This window comes from Sebastes umbrosus, chromosome 3, assembly GCF_015220745.1.
Source record: "Sebastes umbrosus isolate fSebUmb1 chromosome 3, fSebUmb1.pri, whole genome shotgun sequence".
In the NCBI taxonomy this organism is placed as follows: domain Eukaryota; kingdom Metazoa; phylum Chordata; class Actinopteri; order Perciformes; family Sebastidae; genus Sebastes; species Sebastes umbrosus.
In genome coordinates this window covers 3,356,608-3,377,775 of record NC_051271.1, presented here as the reverse complement: position 1 = coordinate 3,377,775, position 21,168 = coordinate 3,356,608, and the positions used below count along the sequence as shown (strand labels likewise).

Genomic DNA, 21,168 nt, shown 5'->3' with positions numbered 1-21,168 from the left:
TAATAATATGTATTATTATCAGTACTTATTTTACATGACAAACATACTTATTTTAACCCAAATCATAATGGTTTCCTAAACCTAAAATCTAAGTAAATCTATTTTGGAAGTTTATTTTGAAAAGACACCATATGTAATGAGTGGAAACTGTACTTTTCCTTTGAATCAAACTAATGCTAACCTCAGATTAATGCTGACATAGCATGACAAACATTAGCATGATGTGTTCACTCACTGTTGTACGTACCGAAGTGCATTTGAACAATACTTATTTTAAACCAAACCACAGTCTTTTCCTAAAACTACCCTAGTTTTGTTGCCTAGACCTAACCTAAAAACTAAGGAAACTTAAGTTGGAAGTTTACCTTTGAAAAGAGGCTGCATGCATGTAACAAACATAAACGTATATATATTTCCTGTGAACACAGTAGTTTATTTTGAAAAGACACTATGCATGTAATCAGCGTAAACTGACATGCCGTCCCTGACCCGTCCAAAACTGATGCTAGAGAGGTATCGAGAGCGTCATAGTTTGAAGCGTAGGGCCACTGACCAAGCGGCGGTATTTAATGAGTCGGGAGCGAGAACGTGTTGTTCAAGAAGTCAGAAGATAAATCTTGCCACAAAGTCTGCCTCAGTCTTCAGTCATCCTGCATTGCAACTCTCCATCCATCCACCGGATGGCCTCAGACTTTCACACCTGTCTCAGTCTCCTGTCATTTCTGATGCAGCCACTCTCTCCTGCCCTGAAGTAACCTCATTCCCGCCTTTTCCATCATCTGGTGCAAATCAATCCTGGTCTTTACTTCTCTCCATGTTTCCTTCACACCAACAATTATTCAAACTAAACGTTTTGAGGGGAAAATGATTCTTTTAATTTGTAAACATACAACCTGTGATGAGCATTGGCAGACATTGCTTCATTTTAAGAGGTCATAAGTTAAAAACTCAGTCAGAACCGAGTATATGTCTGGACCGTGGCTACACAAATAGTCAGTGGTCATGTCTATAATGTTAAATCCAGCGGTACATGTCCACCAGGCCGTTCAAGCGGTGACGTACCGTATCGTGGAATAAACCCGATCGGTTCCTGGTTTTCTGGTCGCCGTTTCAAACAGGAAACAGCATGGCGGTCTGCTCGTAAACTTTCTGTTATTCCGTCTAAACAATCCACCAAAATCTACTTCTGAAAACATTTTAAGTGAGAAATAGGCGATGCCTCTGCTGAATCTCTGGGCGACTGCTTCTCCTGCGTTGAGACATCCTCCAGCTTCAGCAGGGCCAGGTCATAGTCGTGGATCTTTCTTCAGTGTCAGCCTCGCTGTTTTTATTATTTATGTTTTTATTTACCTGCGCCATCCTTGTATTTTTCACTCAAACACAAATGCTGCAGTAGTTCAACACTGTTCTCACAGTTTGGTACCTCGAATTACACAACTTCTTTTCATTTCATTTCAAAACTTATTTCGAACATGTAGAATACAAAAAAAATAAAGAAATAAAGAAAAAGTGAATGATCACACCAACAAGTGGACAGCCAGAAAGAAGTAGTATTTACATACAATGAAAAGCATAAAAAAAGCAAATTGTCAAACACTTGATGCCTTGATTTATATATTCGAAAAGGAGTGAGAAGAACAAACTTATTTAATACCACCCCTTCTCCATAAGTCATTCATTAATAATTAACCAGCTTCCTTATTGAGCCATGCATATACTCTAATTAAATGTTCCTAAATTTGTCTACTATCATTACCTTTTATCTCTGTCATAAAGAAATATAAATTAATTACTGATATAATTAAATTTGCTATCAATCAAAATACCAATTCATTACTTATAATATAACCTAATCAAAATACCAATTCATTACTTATGTATTGACTAGTTATCTTTTCTTGTATGCGCATATTATTTATAATTTACAATATGCACATGAAATACAACATGCAATATATATATATATATATATATATACACATATACATATACATACATACACACCTATATATATACACCTTGTGATTGTCAGACCCCCACTTCATCCCTGTACCTTGAGAACATCATGTCGTTATACCTTATTTTAAACTGGTTTAAGTTTGGACATTGCTTTAGCGCCACATTGAAACTGTTCCATAGTTTCACTCCACAGATTGAGATACAGAAACTTTTCATGGTTTTACAAATACTGTGAGTTTTGAAATTACCTGTTTGAATGTATTACATACTCTGATGGTTGGAATCTAAATTCATAGAGGTTAAGTTGAATTTTTATTATGACTGCAAGTTCCACAACACAAAGTTAAATTAAGCCATTTTTATTTATAGATGGTTGGTTGTTGGAACAAATACATTTGCCTCAGCATCAAGCCCAGAAGACAGTGTTTGCTCCAACATGGTCCCATAGGAACACCGTCTTCTATACGGTCCCATGGACCCTGAAGTTGTACACGCAAGTGTAGTCAGGAATTCCCCAGTTGCTCTCGACCTGCAGCTTCACATGGCTGAAGACACCTTCTTCCTGATCCTGAGAGATAGAGAAATGAACCGACAGAGTTAGCTGAGCACAAACTGAGAGGATGGGAAATAAGGGATATAATGAGTAGCCTACAATGAGGACAGACAAACTGTAATTCTTATGATATATTAGCTTGTGGGGGAAATTTAAAAAATGCATGTGCATGTGTTTCATTGCATGATGTAATACTCACAGACAGTTTGAAAGTCTTCACTGACTCGCCGTCCTGATCATAAAGAAAGGTCCCTAGTAGGGTACCTTCATCCTCTTCAGTCTTCATGCCCTTCAAGAGAGAAAGATAGAGATCCAGTTGAACACCTTGATGTTCTCTGTGTATGTGACAGTGAAATACACAGGACGTCCTGCAGTGTAACAATTTTAAATTTGTGACTTACATAGACAGCAAACATCTCTGGGGCGCTCGAGATGCTGCCAGTTGGCGACACGGTCTTTGAAATGTGACCCAGTGTCACGTGGCTGATGGTCACTGGGTGGGACAGAGCTATGATCAAATGTCCACGCTCACCAGGAAATGGCCAGCAGCGTCCGACCTCGATTGGTCCTCCCTGCAAAATGAAAGAGTATAAAAAAGAGTTTAGATGGTATGAGGTATAACAAAATAGACAGTAAAACAATCCAAACCATTAGATGATATTGCCAAACCGCATAGCCATGTGTTTTGTGTGTGTAGTTCCTAGTTCCTACCTGAGTCACGATACTTTGGTCTGCAGCTGGTCTCCAAAAAGGTGTCAGGAATTTCCAGACAAAACCAAAGGTTGGTTTTGTGCTTTCGTATGTATTCGAGGATAAGTGAGCTAAAAGACGGGCCCCTGCACACAAAAACACACACAAAGAAAGTGAGAAAAGGATCTCAAAACTAAAAATCACATGTTCGAATTACAATCTGACAGATAAAAACGATGAGGGGGATTTAGATGTCTCACCTTGCGACTCCAGGGCAAAGTTGGGCATAGTGCCCGCTGGTGGCAGCTCGTTGATCCTCTTCATCTTCAGCAGCTCGTCCTGCAGCATTATCACCTGCTGCTCCAGACCTTCAGTTCTTCTCAAGACCTGTAAGTGACATCATTGTGTGTTTCAACATGTGTACAGGTGAGAACATATTTGGGCTGTGATTGTGTTTTATAGGTGCACATTAAGAATAAAAAAGAAATAAAAGAGAAAGCCAAGCTGCTTTTAAGGGTCATACCGTATCCAGCTTGGTTGGTGGGACAGGTAACGCTGAGGGTCCTGAGTCCAGAGAGGTGCCGTTCATGCAGGGAGCCAGGGAGAAGGATACAATTCCTGATGGATTAAGAGAAACAAAGTATTGGAGAAACTGGTCAGTGATGTTTTATTCAAAAGACAGACACTACAGTATAAAACACACAGGCTGATGAACAAGATATGACTGTTTGTAGAAGGAGAGATCGCTTACCAAGACACACGGGCAGCATGTAGAACAGCCAGCGAATAATGCCGTTCCAGCTGGCCCTGGTGGCCCTGTTGGCCCCGCTGGGGACGTTGGCCTCGTTGGCCCAGCTGGCCTCTTTGGTCCCAGGTGCAAACCTGACGGTTTTCTTGGGGGTGTCTCTTGGGCTGTCTGGAGCAACCCTCCTAGGTCTTCTGAAAGTATTTTACAATGAAAATGAGAAAGAGAGTGAGAGCTTTGAAGATGTATAATGAAGACGTTATGACTGTTAAACACATACTGTACATAGCCTGTGTGCTATGCATTGCCATTGTATTTTATGATATAGACACCATCTTCGACCATCACTCACCAGTATAGAACTGCTCAATAGCCGTCAATCTGTGAGCGACACAAAGTATTAAACCTTGCAAAGAAAATGCTCAATAGCTTCACTTGAGGCCAGGTAAGATATTATATTGAATATATTAATTATTCCATATCCTATATAAATATATATATCCTGGATCAAGGCTCAGTAACTAAGTAGATAACATAAAGTGTCCAAAACTTCATGGCTAAAAGTCTCACATTCTTCACAAATGCAAACATTTAAATTAAAGTTAATCTCAAAAACACACATTCAAAAATTATCAATTTATCAAAGGCTGTATCAGAGTTAAATCACATAAAACAATCTGTTGACACCAGCTGCTGCTGTCAGCCCTTTAATTCTACATAGAATTTGCCTTTTGTAATGGCCATTTCATTTCATTATAAATATAATTTATAATTATTAAAGACAGAAAAAAGTTATTCTACAGATATAGACATTTAAACTGTTTTAATGTTGCTGGTATGATGTCAATACACTGTCAAAAGAGCACAGTCACTGTTGTTGCTGTGAACTGCGCTGCTCGAGACCTCAAATCTCTGGAGGAGACGCGCGCACACACGCACATACAGAGACGCGCGCGTACGCACACACCTCTGCCTTTGTTGGACCACAGCAGTAACGTTATATACATTGAGGAGAATTTATGACTTCTTTACATACTGTTATATAGATATTTATGTTCAGGACATTTACATGTTTTCATAAAGTTCAGCCTTAAAATGCTAATCTGTGAGGCTAGCTAGCTAAATACACAGTTAACGTGAGACTCACCTCAAACAGAAGTCAGAGAGGCAGAAGGAGACGTGAAGACGGTATTTAAGTGAAGGCCACAAAACAAAGAGCCAATCAGAGTTCTTTAATTTGAGAGGTGTCATCAGATTCGTCAGGCTGGTTGCTGGGGCCCCCCTGACCCCTAGCAACAGCTTACACATTGGTTCATAGTCTGACCAATGAAAGTGAGTTTACATTTGAAATCAAAACAACGTGATTAGCCACCTACTGGCGGGAAACATTAGTTCAAAACTCAAGTTAGTCATGCTATAAAAACTATTCTAGGTGACACACAGTAAGCTATTGGTGTCGTTTAAACTGCGAGCAGCTTCTGTCCTCTGCGCCCTCTGTCAGGAGATTAACACACGCACGAACACACACAACAGCGCCGTGCAGCGTCAGAAATGTTACTGAACTGAACAAACTGAATATCTATCTGTTGATGCTATGAATTAAGGGTTTATTTTGACCAAAACCAGAGTTTGTGATTGTTGGAACAGTGGAAAGAGCTTCGCTCCTCCTATAACAGTAGGCCTGTACGCTACTGTAGGCCTATACACAGTTATAGGAGGAGCTTTGCTCTTCCTATAACTGTGTATATAATGTATGTATATAATGTTTAAATGTATATTATAATGTTTAAACTAGAAAATTTCGCAAGAAATTTTGACCAGTGTGCCTGGTGCTGGGGGGGGTCTGAGGACCATAGTGAGGTTAGAAGAAGGGGGATGATAGGCCCAATAAAGTCCCAAGTCTCGTGACCCGTTTAAACTTTGAATCATTTTTCTACGTTAAATATGCCGACTCTGTATGGCCCTAAAGAGGAGAGTTTTTGAGCTCTCTTCACATCGATTTGCCACTCATTCCTATGGAGCAAAGAAATCGTGCTTTCGCGCGATTTTTTTCGGAGACCGCTACGCGAATCTCTTAGAACAGTCATAGCACACCATTCCCGCTCATTCTGTCACTGGTTGCCATGGTGATTTGGGGGCCGAGAGGAGTGTTTAGTTTCCTGTTATTATAAAGTAAGAGTTGAGGGCTTTTATTTTGAAAAGTAGGTGAATACCTAGTTTCCTGTTATCATACAATGAGAGTTGGGGGCTTTTAATCACAGGTGTAATTAATAACATTAATTATGGCCCTGATCCATTGAAGCCTGGTTTACAGCATGTTGGCTCACTGAAATGGCGTGATACAGTAATAGTGTGTGTGTGTGTGTGTGGGTGTGTTAGTCAGCCTGCACTGATTGGCTAATGTGAATCAGCAGTCTAGCAGCAATCAAAAGTTGCCGTGGTGATTGGCCACTGCTGCAGTGGGGCAGTTTATAATAGGAGTTAACCAGAGACGTACATGTCATAAAAGTGCTTCTACGACAGAAACCGTGACTCCTATCGCTTAGATTGTTCATGAGACCAGTTAGGAGTCTCTGATGAACAAATGGTGAAACATTTGGGTCTGTAGTGTCAAAAATGTGACTTCGGCGGCAGTTTCGAAAAGTAGTAACTTTTTTCTTTGATTTAAAAAATTCTGTGAAATTTAATATGGGGCCCTATGGGAGCCTAGCCTGGAGTTGCTGTCACGTTCAGGCATGTGTCGCCAAATGTGTAAGTCCGACTGATTCCATAGCTACATGACTGCGACCGGCACAACAATACCTACAATTTGATGAACAAATTATCTATGAGGAGTGAAAATTGTGGGCTACAGAGCAATTTGTTCGGAAAATTTTCAAAAGATTTTAAAGCTTTCCCACACTCTAGCGATGATGTCACGTGCTCTAAAATCTGAAGCGGTCTGAAAATTTCACAAAACGTAAACTGCGATTTCGTGAAAACCGTGCCAGCTATCAAAAAATTTCCATTTGGCCAAATAAAGTCCCAAGTCTCGTGACCCGTTTAAACTCTTAATCACGTTTCTACGTTAAAGTATGGCGACCCTGTATGGCCACAAAGAGGAGTGCTTTTGAGCACTCTTCACGTCGATTTTCAATGCATTCCTATGGAGCAAATAATCGCGCTATCACGCATTTTTTCAGTAACCGCTGCGCAAATCTCTTAGTCAGGTCTTGGCACACGATTCCCGATCATTCCGCACGTTTTGATGTATTTTTTGTACATGTGCTGGCAACGCTGCGGGAGGAGTAGCGCGCCAAAGTTTTAGGCGGAAGAAGTCAGAATAATTATAAGCCCGTCGAATAATAGACCAGTGTGCTTTGCACAAGGCTTTGCCTTGTGCTTCTAGGCACACTGGAATAATAACACTATGATGAAGGCATTAAACGGCCATAAAAACAACAACAACGAAAGTGGCAACACTTCATTTTACAGGTCCGCAAATTTCATGATAATTAGGTGATAATTAGCAAATAACTTCTTTGAAATTTCTTTTTAAAACTCCCTGAATCATGACATTAGCTGATGAAGCCCCCCTGAGAGGGCACTTTCCTCCTTTTTAAACAACACAGGGCTGGTGGGTACACTGTAAAAAAGAAAAGTGTAAAATAACAGAAATTTTGGCAGCAGGGGCGTCAGAAAATGTCTGTTAAAAAACGGAAAAATACTGTCCGTTTATTAACATAAATAAACTGTAAAAAAAATAAAATAATTATCTTTATATAATTAGCCTTTATTATTGTAATTTTACAAGAAATATTTTACTTTTAACATATATTTATTGTTAGAATAATCATACACCGTAAATCACAAATCTTATATTTACATATAAATCACAAATGAAACATGTCATTTTACGTTGCAAAAGCCCAAATTTACATTAACTCTCAGAAGTTTTGCAAAAAAAAATCTGTATTTTTACAAGAAATATTTTAAGACTTCCATGAAATCCTTTTCTTCTAACATAAATAAATTGTTTAAATAGAGTCATAAACCTCTAAAAAACAGAATAATTATCTTTAAAAATGATCAAGAAAAGCTTAAATACAGATGAGTACGATTGTGATTACAAAAAATACTGTAAATCTAACACTATTTACATATAAATCACAAATGAAACGTGTAATTTTTAAATTTTTTTTCTGTTATTTTGAAATACAGACAAAAAAATATAAAATGTCTTGAAATAAAACTATAAAAAGTTTTTTTTTTTTACAGTGTAGGATATAAGGAATAGGATGAAATGATGTGATATTGCATACTCCTGTACAATAGGTGGCGATATGCACCTTTAAACTGTTTGCAGTCCGCCAATAAAACCAAGAGAAGAAAAAAGAAGGACCTTTCCTTTACACATCTTCGACTGTTTTCCAGCCGGTTACTTTAAAGTGGTGCACAAGAGCAGCTCACCGGATGTTGATCTTCACACGTTGCCGTCGTTCAGAGTTGTAGTTGAACTCTCTCATCTTTTATCGCTCATCAACTCTCATCGCTGCAGCTTGTAGTCATTTAAAGAAAAGCTGGTTGTATTAAGTTCAGGATGTCTGCGTCGTTGATCCGGAGAGGACTGGAGCTGCTGAACGAAGACATTAAAGGTCAGTTCAGCCTTTTAGCTCCTAGCTAAGCTACAGTCGGCTAACATTAGCATTAGCATCGGTGTGCAGTTTGATTACAACAGACAGTTCAACATCTTCCCTCACTGCTGCTGTCTAACATAATAATAATAATAATAATAATAATAATAATAATAATAATAATAATAATAATAATGTAATAATAATAATAATAAAAATAATAATAATAATAATAATAATAAAAAAAGTAGTAATAATAATAATAGTAATAATAATAATAATAATAATGTAATAATAATAATAATAGTAATAATAATCACAATAATAGTAATTGTAATAATAATGGTAATGATAATAGTAATAATAATAATGGTCATAATAATTATAATAATAATAATAGTAATAATAGTAATAATAATAATAATAATAATGTAATAATAATAATAATAGTAATAATAATCACAATAATAGTAATTATAATAATAATAGTAATAATAATGGTAATGATAATAGTAATAATAATAATAATGGTCATAATAATTATAATAATAATAATAATAATAGTAATAATAATAATAATAATAGTAATAATAATAATAATAATGTAAGAATAATAATAATAGTAATAATGATAATCACAATAATAGTAATTATAATAATAATAGTAATAATAATGGTAATGATAATAGTAATAATAATAATAATAAACAACTGGCGACTTAATTCTCATTTTGTTTTCATTATTATTCATCATGTCATTCAAAAACAACCCACTACAAGTCAAGAATTGATAAAAATGATCAATAATCCCTCCAAAATACCACATTAAGACACTAAGACCTTGAGGAACACCATAGAAAATGCCATGCTGTGATTTAGGATCAAAAACATTTGACATTTGGAGATTTCTGCAAGAATTGCACATTTCAGCGATTGCACTTCTGTTGTGTAAACTGCTCAGAAACCCCATTATTGTCCATCTAGCTAGGAAAGCCATCCATCCTCTGAATGCTCTAGGTCTCTAGTCTGATCCATCCATCCTCTGAATGTTCTAGGTCTCTAGTCTGATCCATCCATCCTCTGAATGCTCTAGGTCTCTAGTTTGTGGCTGTAAAGTTTCATGAGGCTGTGATTATCCTAGAGGTCACCACAGGTCACTAACATCATCACACATGAATACAGTTGGGCTCATTGGATCCACAAGAGTCTCAGCTTTACAGTGATACCCAATTTATGTAATTCAGGACTGTTTAAGTATCCCAGTATGCAGAAATATTCAAATACACCATTTTAGAATAGGAGAAAATAACTATTTTATACTGCTTTCAAAAAAACTGCATGTGATTATCATAAAGTGGGCATGTCTGTAAAGGGGAGACTCGGGGGTACCCATAGAACCCATTTTCATTCACATATCTGGAGGTCAGAGGTCAATGGATTCCTTAGGTATTGCAAATGGATGTGCAAAAGTTTACAGTAAAGATGTGCAATGTATAGGGACAATAATCCAAGTAAATCTTGTAGATTTCATGTAACGCCTGCCTTTCCCTATGTCCCAGATGCCAGTAAAGTGAAGAAGAAGAAGAAGAAGCAGCAGCAGCAGCAGACGCCCAGCTCAGCCACAGTGATGGAGCTGGTGAGCACAAAGCGGCAGGGGGTGACCAAGCAGGTCAAGCGGCTGCAGGGTCGCCTGGGTCCCGGCAGAAATAAAGCTACAGTCAAAGACAAGAGGATCAAGTCTGCAGTGGGTCAGTCTGCTCCTAGTCCTGCTCAGCATCAGCGTTCAAGAAATTACATTCAAACTAGGCTACGTTTGAACTTATGCATAGCTGGTGCAACTCAGTGCAGAACCACTAGGTGGCTCTGTTGCACGGTGTTTCAGTTTCAGTGGCTAAGAAGAATTGCAACAAATTCTATGATCTAAATAACCGTTCTGTCACAATCTAAATCTCTTTTAAGTGTAAAATAAAACATGATTTATTAACAGAAGTGTAATTGGAGTCCTCTGGTGTTTGTTTTGCATTACATCTGTTCTCTCTTCATGCTCTAAACTCCCTCTTCTTCTTTGGTGTTAACTGTAGAGGAGTTCAGGAAGAAGCAGAGGAAGAGCCAGATGAGCGCGAACCTCAAGTACTTTATGGAAGCTGGCGTTAAAACAAGAGATTCAGACACTATGAAGGTAAGAAAGGCCGAGATCGCTCACTTATTACAGCTATCATCAGTGATGGTGACCCTTTTCTTTACTTTATGTGTTTTTTCAATACATTGCATCTTTGTCATCTTTTTCACCCCTGATGGGTTTGCACACCTGTGTCTGTAAGTGAGTTTGTGATCCAGTGTTGACTTGCTCTCTGTCCCACTTAGATCCTGAGCCATAATTCAGGGAGACAGTCCAGGAATCGGCCGGAGCCACCCCCCAAGAAGGCCAAGGAGACGGAGTCGTTGTTCACGGAGGCGGAGTTCAAGCAGTTCCAGAAGGAATACTTTGGCAGGACTGTCGAGGAGAAGAAATAAAGCACACCGAGAAACACAAAGACACTTCGTCCACAGTGGAAACAGCAGAGCTGCTGGTCTTCACATTCTTCTTTATATATGGTTGTGGTGGTCTCCTCCAGTCACAATCAGGATAGTCCAGTTTGGACTTGAATTTAATTGTATTCAGACATTTTTTTTTTACTATCGAGCAGAAATTCAAACACACTGTATTCATTTTTCAATATCAAGAACCACAGGTTGACTTTGTTATTTTTATTCAGGGTGTAAGAGCAATAAATCTATATGCATAAAATGGATGGCTTGGTATAAGTTTTTCCATGATCACAGCTTACTAGACTCCTTCCAGTAAAACAGGGTGAAGTATTATTATTAATTATAATAAGATAAATGTGTTATTAGCAATGTTTACATAAAAAATAAAATTGCTAAATAATGTTTGATAAAACTTGTGACTCATTTTATGGGTCCAAACACCACTTTTCTTCATGTTCCACATCTGTGAGATACATAAAATGAGCTAATTCATTGGAATTATTTGATATACATATTACTTTACACCATATTATAATTATTTATTTGTTTACAAATCATTTATATGATTTGTTTCATCTAAATGCACCTGTCCCACACTTCTGAGTCCTGAACAAATGAGCAAGTGAGCACATGGATGACAGGTTGGGTCGCCCACCTAGGTGACCCTCAAGATCAAGAAAAACACGACCACGTTTTCTTCTGAAGTATTTATTGTGTCCTCACCATACAGCTTACTAATTGTGTATTTTGAACTACATTTAAAAAATAACTTCATATTACTGTTAAATTCATAATGTATATATTAAACGCTAAGAGTCAAAGCTAATTTAGCAGACCTTGCTAGCTGCCATTTATCTGCAATATTGGCAAAGATGTGATTTCTACAACATGTTCTTAAAGACATTAGTATTACAATATCTGTCATGTAACACAACATGTTATATATTTTTGTGTATGAAGACATCTATGGTTACTGTCTAATTTTTTCGGGATTTAGAGAAAATCATGAAATCCCATATTTTTAAAAACATTTTGTTATATCAATATTTACAATGATGCACACAGCTTGATGAAAATTAATTTAAATGTCTTCAAAATATTATAGAAATTAAAAAAGTAAAATGTATAAAATAAGCCTCATTGTAAAAAAACATGTTACAGATTAAATGTTGACCATTAAATGTAATTTTGTGTACCTGTTTATATGTATTATATACTCTGATGATTATTATATATCTATAATATAATTATATAATTCACAGAGGTTGATTCTATTTTATTTGGGAGAGTCAAAAGTGACCATAGTTGCAGAAACACCCAACTACTGTCACTTAACCTCCAGTCGTTGCAGCTTCAGACTGGACCTGCCCTCAGAGTTTACTTGGACTGGACACACAAAAAATAAAATTGTGTTAATTTCTTTTAAAATTCTTTCTATCCTTTTAATTTGTGTTGTGGTGTTTTATGCAGAATTTCCTGATGCATGTTTGGTTGCTTCTCCTGTTTAAATATCTGGTATTATTTGTCACTTGAGTGGGCTCTTACATAAATATGTAAAGAAATCTAAAGTAAGTGATTAGCCTTTCTCACACTAAGCTGTTTATAACCTGTTCCATTGTACAATATCCTGAAATGTATGAAAGACTGAAGAGACTGAAATACTTCATCCACATCTGCAGCTAACCACCAGAGGGCAGTCCAGTTCTTGCTGTGAACCACAGACGGGTTCATCCAGTTTAACCCTCCTGTTGTCTTCCCGTCGCCCATGCAACTTTTGCCTTCCCGGGTCAAAATTGACCCGGTCTGGTTTGACTGTTTTTAAAGCATACATTATAAATTATCACCCAATTCTGTATTACACCTTTTTGGCCAACTTCATTCCAACTCATTACCACGAGTTTTACACTTTTTTTTGGAATTCATGGTCACTAAACCTAATTTATATGAAATTAAAAAAGATCTGAAAAATATCCGAAAAAAAGTCTGAAAAAATGTCCCAAAAAAAAGTCTGAAAAAATGTCCCAAAAAAAATTCTGAAAAAAAGATCTGAAAAATTTCTGAAAAAAAAATTCTGAAAAAAAAGATCTGAAAAATTTCTGAAAATAAAAGTAAAAAAAAAAAAAGATCTAAAAAAAGTCTGAAAAAAAAGATTTGAAAAATTTCGGAGAAAAAAAAGTCTAAAAAAAAAGATTTAAAAAAAGTCTGAAAAAAAAGATTTGAAAAATTTTGGACAGAAAAAGTCTGAAAAAAAGATCTGAAAAAATTCTGAAAAACAAATTCTGAAAAAAAAGATCTGAAAAAAGTCTGAAAAAAAAGATTTGAAAAATTTCGGACAAAAAAAGTCTAAAAAAAAAGATTTAAAAAAAGTCTGAAAAAAAAGATTTGAAAAATTTTGGACAGAAAAAGTCTGAAAAAAAAGTCTGAAAAAAAGATCTGAAAAAATTCTGAAAAAAAAGATCTGAAAAAGATGTCTGAAAAAAAATTCTGAAAAAAAAGATCTGAAACATTTCTGAAAATAAAAGTCTGAAAAAAAATATTTGAAAAAAGTCCGAAAAAAAAGTCTGAAAAAATGTCCGAAAAAATGTCCCAAAAAAAAGTCTGAAAAATAGATCTGAAAAAAGTCTGAAAAAACAATTCTGAAAAAAAATATCTGAAAAATGTCTGAAAAAAATGTCCGAAAAAAGTCTGAAAAATAGATCTGAAAAAAGTCTGAAAGAAAAAATTCTGAAAAAAAAGATCTGAAAAATGTCTGAAAAAGATGTCAGAAAAAAAATTCTGAAAAAAAAGATCTGAAAAATTTCTGAAAATAAAAGTCTGAAAAAAAATATCTGAAAAATGTCCGAAAAAAAAGATTTGAAAAAATCTAAAAAAAAGATCTAAAAAAAGATTTGAAAAATTTCGGACAGAAAAAGTTTGTAAAAAAAGTCTGAAAAAAATATCTGAAAAAATGTCCGGAAAAAAAGTGTGAAAAATAGATCTGAAAAAAGTCTGAAAAAAAAAATTCTGAAAAAAAATATCAGAAAAATGTCTGGAAAAAAAATATCTGAAATATTTCTGAAAGTAAAAGTCTGAAAAAAAAGATCTGAAATAAAAGTCTGAAAAAAAAGATCTGATAAATGTCCGAAAAAAAAGTCTAAAAAATAGATCTGAAAAAAGTCTAAAAAAAAAAATTCTGAAAAGAAATATCTGAAAAATGTCTGAAAAAGATGTCCGAAAAAAAATTCTGAAAAATTTCTGAAAATAAAATTCTGAAAAAAAATATCTGAAAAATGTCCGAAAAAAAATATCTGAAAAATTTCTGAAAATAAAAGTCTGAAAAAAAAGATCTGAAATAAAAGTCTGAAAAAAAAGATCTGAAAAATGTCCGAAAAAAACGATTTGAAAAATTTCGGACAAAAAAAGTCTAAAAAAAAAGATCTAAAAAAAGTCTGAAAAAAAAGATTTGAAAAATTTCGGACAGAAAAAGTCTGAAAAATGTCCGGAAAAAAAGTCTGAAAAAATGTCCCAAAAAAGTCTGGAAAATAGATCTGAAAAAAGTTTGAAAAAAAAATTCTGAAAAGAAATGTCTGAAAAAGATGTCCGAAAAAAAATTCTGAAAAATTTCTTAAAATAAAAGTCTGAAAAACAAGATCTGAAAAATGTCCGAAAAAAACGATTTGAAAAATTTCGGACAAAAAAAGTCTAAAAAAAAAGATCTAAAAAAAGTCTGAAAAAAAAGATTTGAAAAATTTCGGACAGAAAAAGTCTGAAAAATGTCCGGAAAAAAAAGTCTGAAAAAATGTCCCAAAAAAGTCTGGAAAATAGATCTGAAAAAAGTTTGAAAAAAAAATTCTGAAAAGAAATGTCTGAAAAAGATGTCCGAAAAAAAATTCTGAAAAATTTCTTAAAATAAAAGTCTGAAAAACAAGATCTGAAAAATGTCCGAAAAAAACGATTTGAAAAATTTCGGACAAAAAAAGTCTAAAAAAAAGATCTAAAAAAAGTCTGAAAAAAAAGATTTGAAAAATTTCGGACAGAAAAAGTCCGAAAAAAAAGTCTGAAAAATGTCCGAAAAAAAAGTCTGAAAAAATGTCCCAAAAAAGTCTGGAAAATAGATCTGAAAAAAGTCTGAAAAAAAAAATTCTGAAAAATTTCTGAAAATAAAAGTCTGAAAAAAAAGATCTGAAAAATGTCCGAAAAAAAAGATTTGAAAAATTTCGGAAAAAAAAGTCTAAAAAAAAAGATCTGAAAGAAGTCTGAAAAAAAAGATCTGAAAAATTAGTTGAAAGACATCCATATTTATGAAGTTTGAAAACGTGTCAATTTGACCCAAAGACAACAGGAGGGTTAAACTGGATGAACCCGTCTGTGGTTCACAGCAAGAACTGGACTGCCCTCTGGTGGTTAGCTGCAGATGTGGATGAAGTATTTCAGTCTCTTCAGTCTTTCATACATTTCAGGATATTGTACAATGGAACAGGTTATAAACAGCTTAGTGTGAGAAAGGCTAATCACTTACTTTAGATTTCTTTACATATTTATGTAAGAGCCCACTCAAGTGACAAATAATACCAGATATTTAAACAGGAGAAGCAACCAAACATGCATCAGGAAATTCTGCATAAAACACCACAACACAAATTAAAAGGATAGAAAGAATTTTAAAAGAAATTAACACAATTTTATTTTTTGTGTGTCCAGTCCAAGTAAACTCTGAGGGCAGGTCCAGTCTGAAGCTGCAACGACTGGAGGTTAAGTGACAGTAGTTGGGTGTTTCTGCAACTATGGTCACTTTTGACTCTCCCAAATAAAATAGAATCAACCTCTGTGAATTATATAATTATATTATAGATATATAATAATCATCAGAGTATATAATACATATAAACAGGTACACAAAATTACATTTAATGGTCAACATTTAATCTGTAACATGTTTTTTTACAATGAGGCTTATTTTATACATTTTACTTTTTTAATTTCTATAATATTTTGAAGACATTTAAATTAATTTTCATCAAGCTGTGTGCATCATTGTAAATATTGATATAACAAAATGTTTTTAAAAATATGGGATTTCATGATTTTCTCTAAATCCCGAAAAAATTAGACAGTAACCATAGATGTCTTCATACACAAAAATATATAACATGTTGTGTTACATGACAGATATTGTAATACTAATGTCTTTAAGAACATGTTGTAGAAATCACATCTTTGCCAATATTGCAGATAAATGGCAGCTAGCAAGGTCTGCTAAATTAGCTTTGACTCTTAGCGTTTAATATATACATTATGAATTTAACAGTAATATGAAGTTATTTTTTAAATGTAGTTCAAAATACACAATTAGTAAGCTGTATGGTGAGGACACAATAAATACTTCAGAAGAAAACGTGGTCGTGTTTTTCTTGATCTTGAGGGTCACCTAGGTGGGCGACCCAACCTGTCATCCATGTGCTCACTTGCTCATTTGTTCAGGACTCAGAAGTGTGGGACAGGTGCATTTAGATGAAACAAATCATATAAATGATTTGTAAACAAATAAATAATTATAATATGGTGTAAAGTAATATGTATATCAAATAATTCCAATGAATTAGCTCATTTTATGTATCTCACAGATGTGGAACATGAAGAAAAGTGGTGTTTGGACCCATAAAATGAGTCACAAGTTTTATCAAACATTATTTAGCAATTTTATTTTTTATGTAAACATTGCTAATAACACATTTATCTTATTATAATTAATAATAATACTTCACCCTGTTTTACTGGAAGGAGTCTAGTAAGCTGTGATCATGGAAAAACTTATACCAAGCCATCCATTTTATGCATATAGATTTATTGCTCTTACACCCTGAATAAAAATAACAAAGTCAACCTGTGGTTCTTGATATTGAAAAATGAATACAGTGTGTTTGAATTTCTGCTCGATAGTAAAAAAAAAATGTCTGAATACAATTAAATTCAAGTCCAAACTGGACTATCCTGATTGTGACTGGAGGAGACCACCACAACCATATATAAAGAAGAATGTGAAGACCAGCAGCTCTGCTGTTTCCACTGTGGACGAAGTGTCTTTGTGTTTCTCGGTGTGCTTTATTTCTTCTCCTCGACAGTCCTGCCAAAGTATTCCTTCTGGAACTGCTTGAACTCCGCCTCCGTGAACAACGACTCCGTCTCCTTGGCCTTCTTGGGGGGTGGCTCCGGCCGATTCCTGGACTGTCTCCCTGAATTATGGCTCAGGATCTAAGTGGGACAGAGAGCAAGTCAACACTGGATCACAAACTCACTTACAGACACAGGTGTGCAAACCCATCAGGGGTGAAAAAGATGACAAAGATGCAATGTATTGAAAAAACACATAAAGTAAAGAAAAGGGTCACCATCACTGATGATAGCTGTAATAAGTGAGCGATCTCGGCCTTTCTTACCTTCATAGTGTCTGAATCTCTTGTTTTAACGCCAGCTTCCATAAAGTACTTGAGGTTCGCGCTCATCTGGCTCTTCCTCTGCTTCTTCCTGAACTCCTCTACAGTTAACACCAAAGAAGAAGAGGGAGTTTAGAGCATGAAGAGAGAACAGATGTAATGCAAAACAAACACCAGAGGACTCCAATTACACTTCTGTTAATAAATCATGTTTTATTTTACACTTAAAAGAGATTTAGATTGTGACAGAACGGTTATTTAGATCATAGAATTTGTTGCAATTCTTCTTAGCCACTGAAACTGAAACACCGTGCAACAGAGCCACCTAGTGGTTCTGCACTGAGTTGCACCAGCTATGCATAAGTTCAAACGTAGCCTAGTTTGAATGTAATTTCTTGAACGCTGATGCTGAGCAGGACTAGGAGCAGACTGACCCACTGCAGACTTGATCCTCTTGTCTTTGACTGTAGCTTTATTTCTGCCGGGACCCAGGCGACCCTGCAGCCGCTTGACCTGCTTGGTCACCCCCTGCCGCTTTGTGCTCACCAGCTCCATCACTGTGGCTGAGCTGGGCGTCTGCTGCTGCTGCTGCTTCTTCTTCTTCTTCTTCACTTTACTGGCATCTGGGACATAGGGAAAGGCAGGCGTTACATGAAATCTACAAGATTTACTTGGATTATTGTCCCTATACATTGCACATCTTTACTGTAAACTTTTGCACATCCATTTGCAATACCTAAGGAATCCATTGACCTCTGACCTCCAGATATGTGAATGAAAATGGGTTCTATGGGTACCCCCGAGTCTCCCCTTTACAGACATGCCCACTTTATGATAATCACATGCAGTTTTTTTGAAAGCAGTATAAAATAGTTATTTTCTCCTATTCTAAAATGGTGTATTTGAATATTTCTGCATACTGGGATACTTAAACAGTCCTGAATTACATAAATTGGGTATCACTGTAAAGCTGAGACTCTTGTGGATCCAATGAGCCCAACTGTATTCATGTGTGATGATGTTAGTGACCTGTGGTGACCTCTAGGATAATCACAGCCTCATGAAACTTTACAGCCACAAACTAGAGACCTAGAGCATTCAGAGGATGGATGGATCAGACTAGAGACCTAGAACATTCAGAGGATGGATGGATCAGACTAGAGACCTAGAGCATTCAGAGGATGGATGGCTTTCCTAGCTAGATGGACAATAATGGGGTTTCTGAGCAGTTTACACAACAGAAGTGCAATCGCTGAAATGTGCAATTCTTGCAGAAATCTCCAAATGTCAAATGTTTTTGATCCTAAATCACAGCATGGCATTTTCTATGGTGTTCCTCAAGGTCTTAGTGTCTTAATGTGGTATTTTGGAGGGATTATTGATCATTTTTATCAATTCTTGACTTGTAGTGGGTTGTTTTTGAATGACATGATGAATAATAATGAAAACAAAATGAGAATTAAGTCGCCAGTTGTTTATTATTATTATTATTACTATTATCATTACCATTATTATTACTATTATTATTATAATTACTATTATTGTGATTATCATTATTACTATTATTATTATTCTTACATTATTATTATTATTATTACTATTATTATTATTATTATTACTATTATTATTATTATTATTATAATTATTATGACCATTATTATTATTATTACTATTATCATTACCATTATTATTACTATTATTATTATAATTACTATTATTGTGATTATTATTACTATTATTATTATTATTACATTATTATTATTATTATTATTACTATTATTACTATTATTATTATTATAATTATTATGACCATTATTATTATTACTATTATCATTACCATTATTATTACAATTACTATTATTGTGATTATTATTACTATTATTATTATTATTACATTATTATTATTATTATTATTACTATTATTATTATTACTACTTTTTTTATTATTATTATTATTATTATTATTTTTATTATTATTATTATTACATTATTATTATTATTATTATTATTATTATTATTATTATTATTATTATTATTATGTTAGACAGCAGCAGTGAGGGAAGATGTTGAACTGTCTGTTGTAATCAAACTGCACACCGATGCTAATGCTAATGTTAGCCGACTGTAGCTTAGCTAGGAGCTAAAAGGCTGAACTGACCTTTAATGTCTTCGTTCAGCAGCTCCAGTCCTCTCCGGATCAACGACGCAGACATCCTGAACTTAATACAACCAGCTTTTCTTTAAATGACTACAAGCTGCAGCGATGAGAGTTGATGAGCGATAAAAGATGAGAGAGTTCAACTACAACTCTGAACGACGGCAACGTGTGAAGATCAACATCCGGTGAGCTGCTCTTGTGCACCACTTTAAAGTAACCGGCTGGAAAACAGTCGAAGATGTGTAAAGGAAAGGTCCTTCTTTTTTCTTCTCTTGGTTTTATTGGCGGACTGCAAACAGTTTAAAGGTGCATATCGCCACCTATTGTACAGGAGTATGCAATATCACATCATTTCATCCTATTCCTTATATCCTACACTGTAAAAAAAAAAAACTTTTTATAGTTTTATTTCAAGACATTTTATATTTTTTTGTCTGTATTTCAAAATAACAGAAAAAAAATTTAAAAATTACACGTTTCATTTGTGATTTATATGTAAATAGTGTTAGATTTACAGTATTTTTTGTAATCACAATCGTACTCATCTGTATTTAAGCTTTTCTTGATCATTTTTAAAGATAATTATTCTGTTTTTTAGAGGTTTATGACTCTATTTAAACAATTTATTTATGTTAGAAGAAAAGGATTTCATGGAAGTCTTAAAATATTTCTTGTAAAAATACAGATTTTTTTTTGCAAAACTTCTGAGAGTTAATGTAAATTTGGGCTTTTGCAACGTAAAATGACATGTTTCATTTGTGATTTATATGTAAATATAAGATTTGTGATTTACGGTGTATGATTATTCTAACAATAAATATATGTTAAAAGTAAAATATTTCTTGTAAAATTACAATAATAAAGGCTAATTATATAAAGATAATTATTTTATTTTTTTTACAGTTTATTTATGTTAATAAACGGACAGTATTTTTCCGTTTTTTAACAGACATTTTCTGACGCCCCTGCTGCCAAAATTTCTGTTATTTTACACTTTTCTTTTTACAGTGTACCCACCAGCCCTGTGTTGTTTAAAAAGGAGGAAAGTGCCCTCTCAGGGGGGCTTCATCAGCTAATGTCATGATTCAGGGAGTTTTAAAAAGAAATTTCAAAGAAGTTATTTGCTAATTATCACCTAATTATCATGAAATTTGCGGACCTGTAAAATGAAGTGTTGCCACTTTCGTTGTTGTTGTTTTTATGGCCGTTTAATGCCTTCATCATAGTGTTATTATTCCAGTGTGCCTAGAAGCACAAGGCAAAGCCTTGTGCAAAGCACACTGGTCTATTATTCGACGGGCTTATAATTATTCTGACTTCTTCCGCCTAAAACTTTGGCGCGCTACTCCTCCCGCAGCGTTGCCAGCACATGTACAAAAAAATACATCAAAACGTGCGGAATGATCGGGAATCGTGTGCCAAGACCTGACTAAGAGATTTGCGCAGCGGTTACTGAAAAAATGCGTGATAGCGCGATTATTTGCTCCATAGGAATGCATTGAAAATCG

At 34.7% G+C, this 21,168-nt stretch overlaps 3 protein-coding genes across 3 annotated transcripts in view; 1 reads left to right on the top strand and 2 right to left on the bottom strand.

Moving 5' to 3' along the window:
• Positions 1 to 2,302: 2,302 nt before the first annotated feature.
• Positions 2,303 to 21,168, bottom strand: part of LOC119484689 (SUN domain-containing protein 1-like) — a 42,506-nt gene continuing 23,640 nt past the window's right edge. Inside the window, exons 7-9 of the mRNA XM_037763715.1 lie at positions 2,914 to 3,084; positions 2,712 to 2,801; positions 2,303 to 2,527 (exon numbers count right to left, since the gene is read on the bottom strand). Of these exons, the coding sequence (XP_037619643.1) occupies positions 2,420 to 2,527; positions 2,712 to 2,801; positions 2,914 to 3,084 (369 nt within the window). The 3' untranslated portion in view covers positions 2,303 to 2,419. The remainder of the gene's footprint in view (positions 2,528 to 2,711; positions 2,802 to 2,913; positions 3,085 to 21,168) is intronic.
• LOC119484701 (active regulator of SIRT1-like) lies at positions 8,328 to 11,490 on the top strand. The gene is made up of 4 exons (XM_037763734.1): positions 8,328 to 8,581; positions 10,120 to 10,308; positions 10,642 to 10,739; positions 10,925 to 11,490. Exons 1-4 carry the CDS (start codon positions 8,527 to 8,529, stop codon positions 11,072 to 11,074), a joined length of 492 nt encoding a protein of 163 aa, XP_037619662.1. The 5' UTR covers positions 8,328 to 8,526; the 3' UTR covers positions 11,075 to 11,490.
• On the bottom strand, positions 16,755 to 19,911 carry LOC119484702 (active regulator of SIRT1-like). The gene is made up of 4 exons (XM_037763735.1): positions 19,661 to 19,911; positions 17,937 to 18,125; positions 17,506 to 17,603; positions 16,755 to 17,320 (listed from the first exon to the last, which is right to left on the bottom strand). The coding sequence occupies exons 1-4, from the start codon at positions 19,713 to 19,715 to the stop codon at positions 17,171 to 17,173; spliced, it is 492 nt and encodes a 163-aa protein (XP_037619663.1). The 5' UTR covers positions 19,716 to 19,911; the 3' UTR covers positions 16,755 to 17,170.

Coding starts and splice junctions, on each gene's coding strand:
- LOC119484701 (XM_037763734.1), top strand. CDS start 8,527: ATGTCTGCGTCGTTGATCCGGAGAGGACTGGAGCTGCTGAACGAAGAC. Junction 8,582..10,119: donor GCTGAACGAAGACATTAAAG/GTCAGTTCAGCC, acceptor CCTATGTCCCAG/ATGCCAGTAAAGTGAAGAAG. Junction 10,309..10,641: donor GAGGATCAAGTCTGCAGTGG/GTCAGTCTGCTC, acceptor TGTTAACTGTAG/AGGAGTTCAGGAAGAAGCAG.
- LOC119484702 (XM_037763735.1), bottom strand. CDS start 19,715: ATGTCTGCGTCGTTGATCCGGAGAGGACTGGAGCTGCTGAACGAAGAC. Junction 18,126..19,660: donor GCTGAACGAAGACATTAAAG/GTCAGTTCAGCC, acceptor CCTATGTCCCAG/ATGCCAGTAAAGTGAAGAAG. Junction 17,321..17,505: donor GAGATTCAGACACTATGAAG/GTAAGAAAGGCC, acceptor TGTCCCACTTAG/ATCCTGAGCCATAATTCAGG.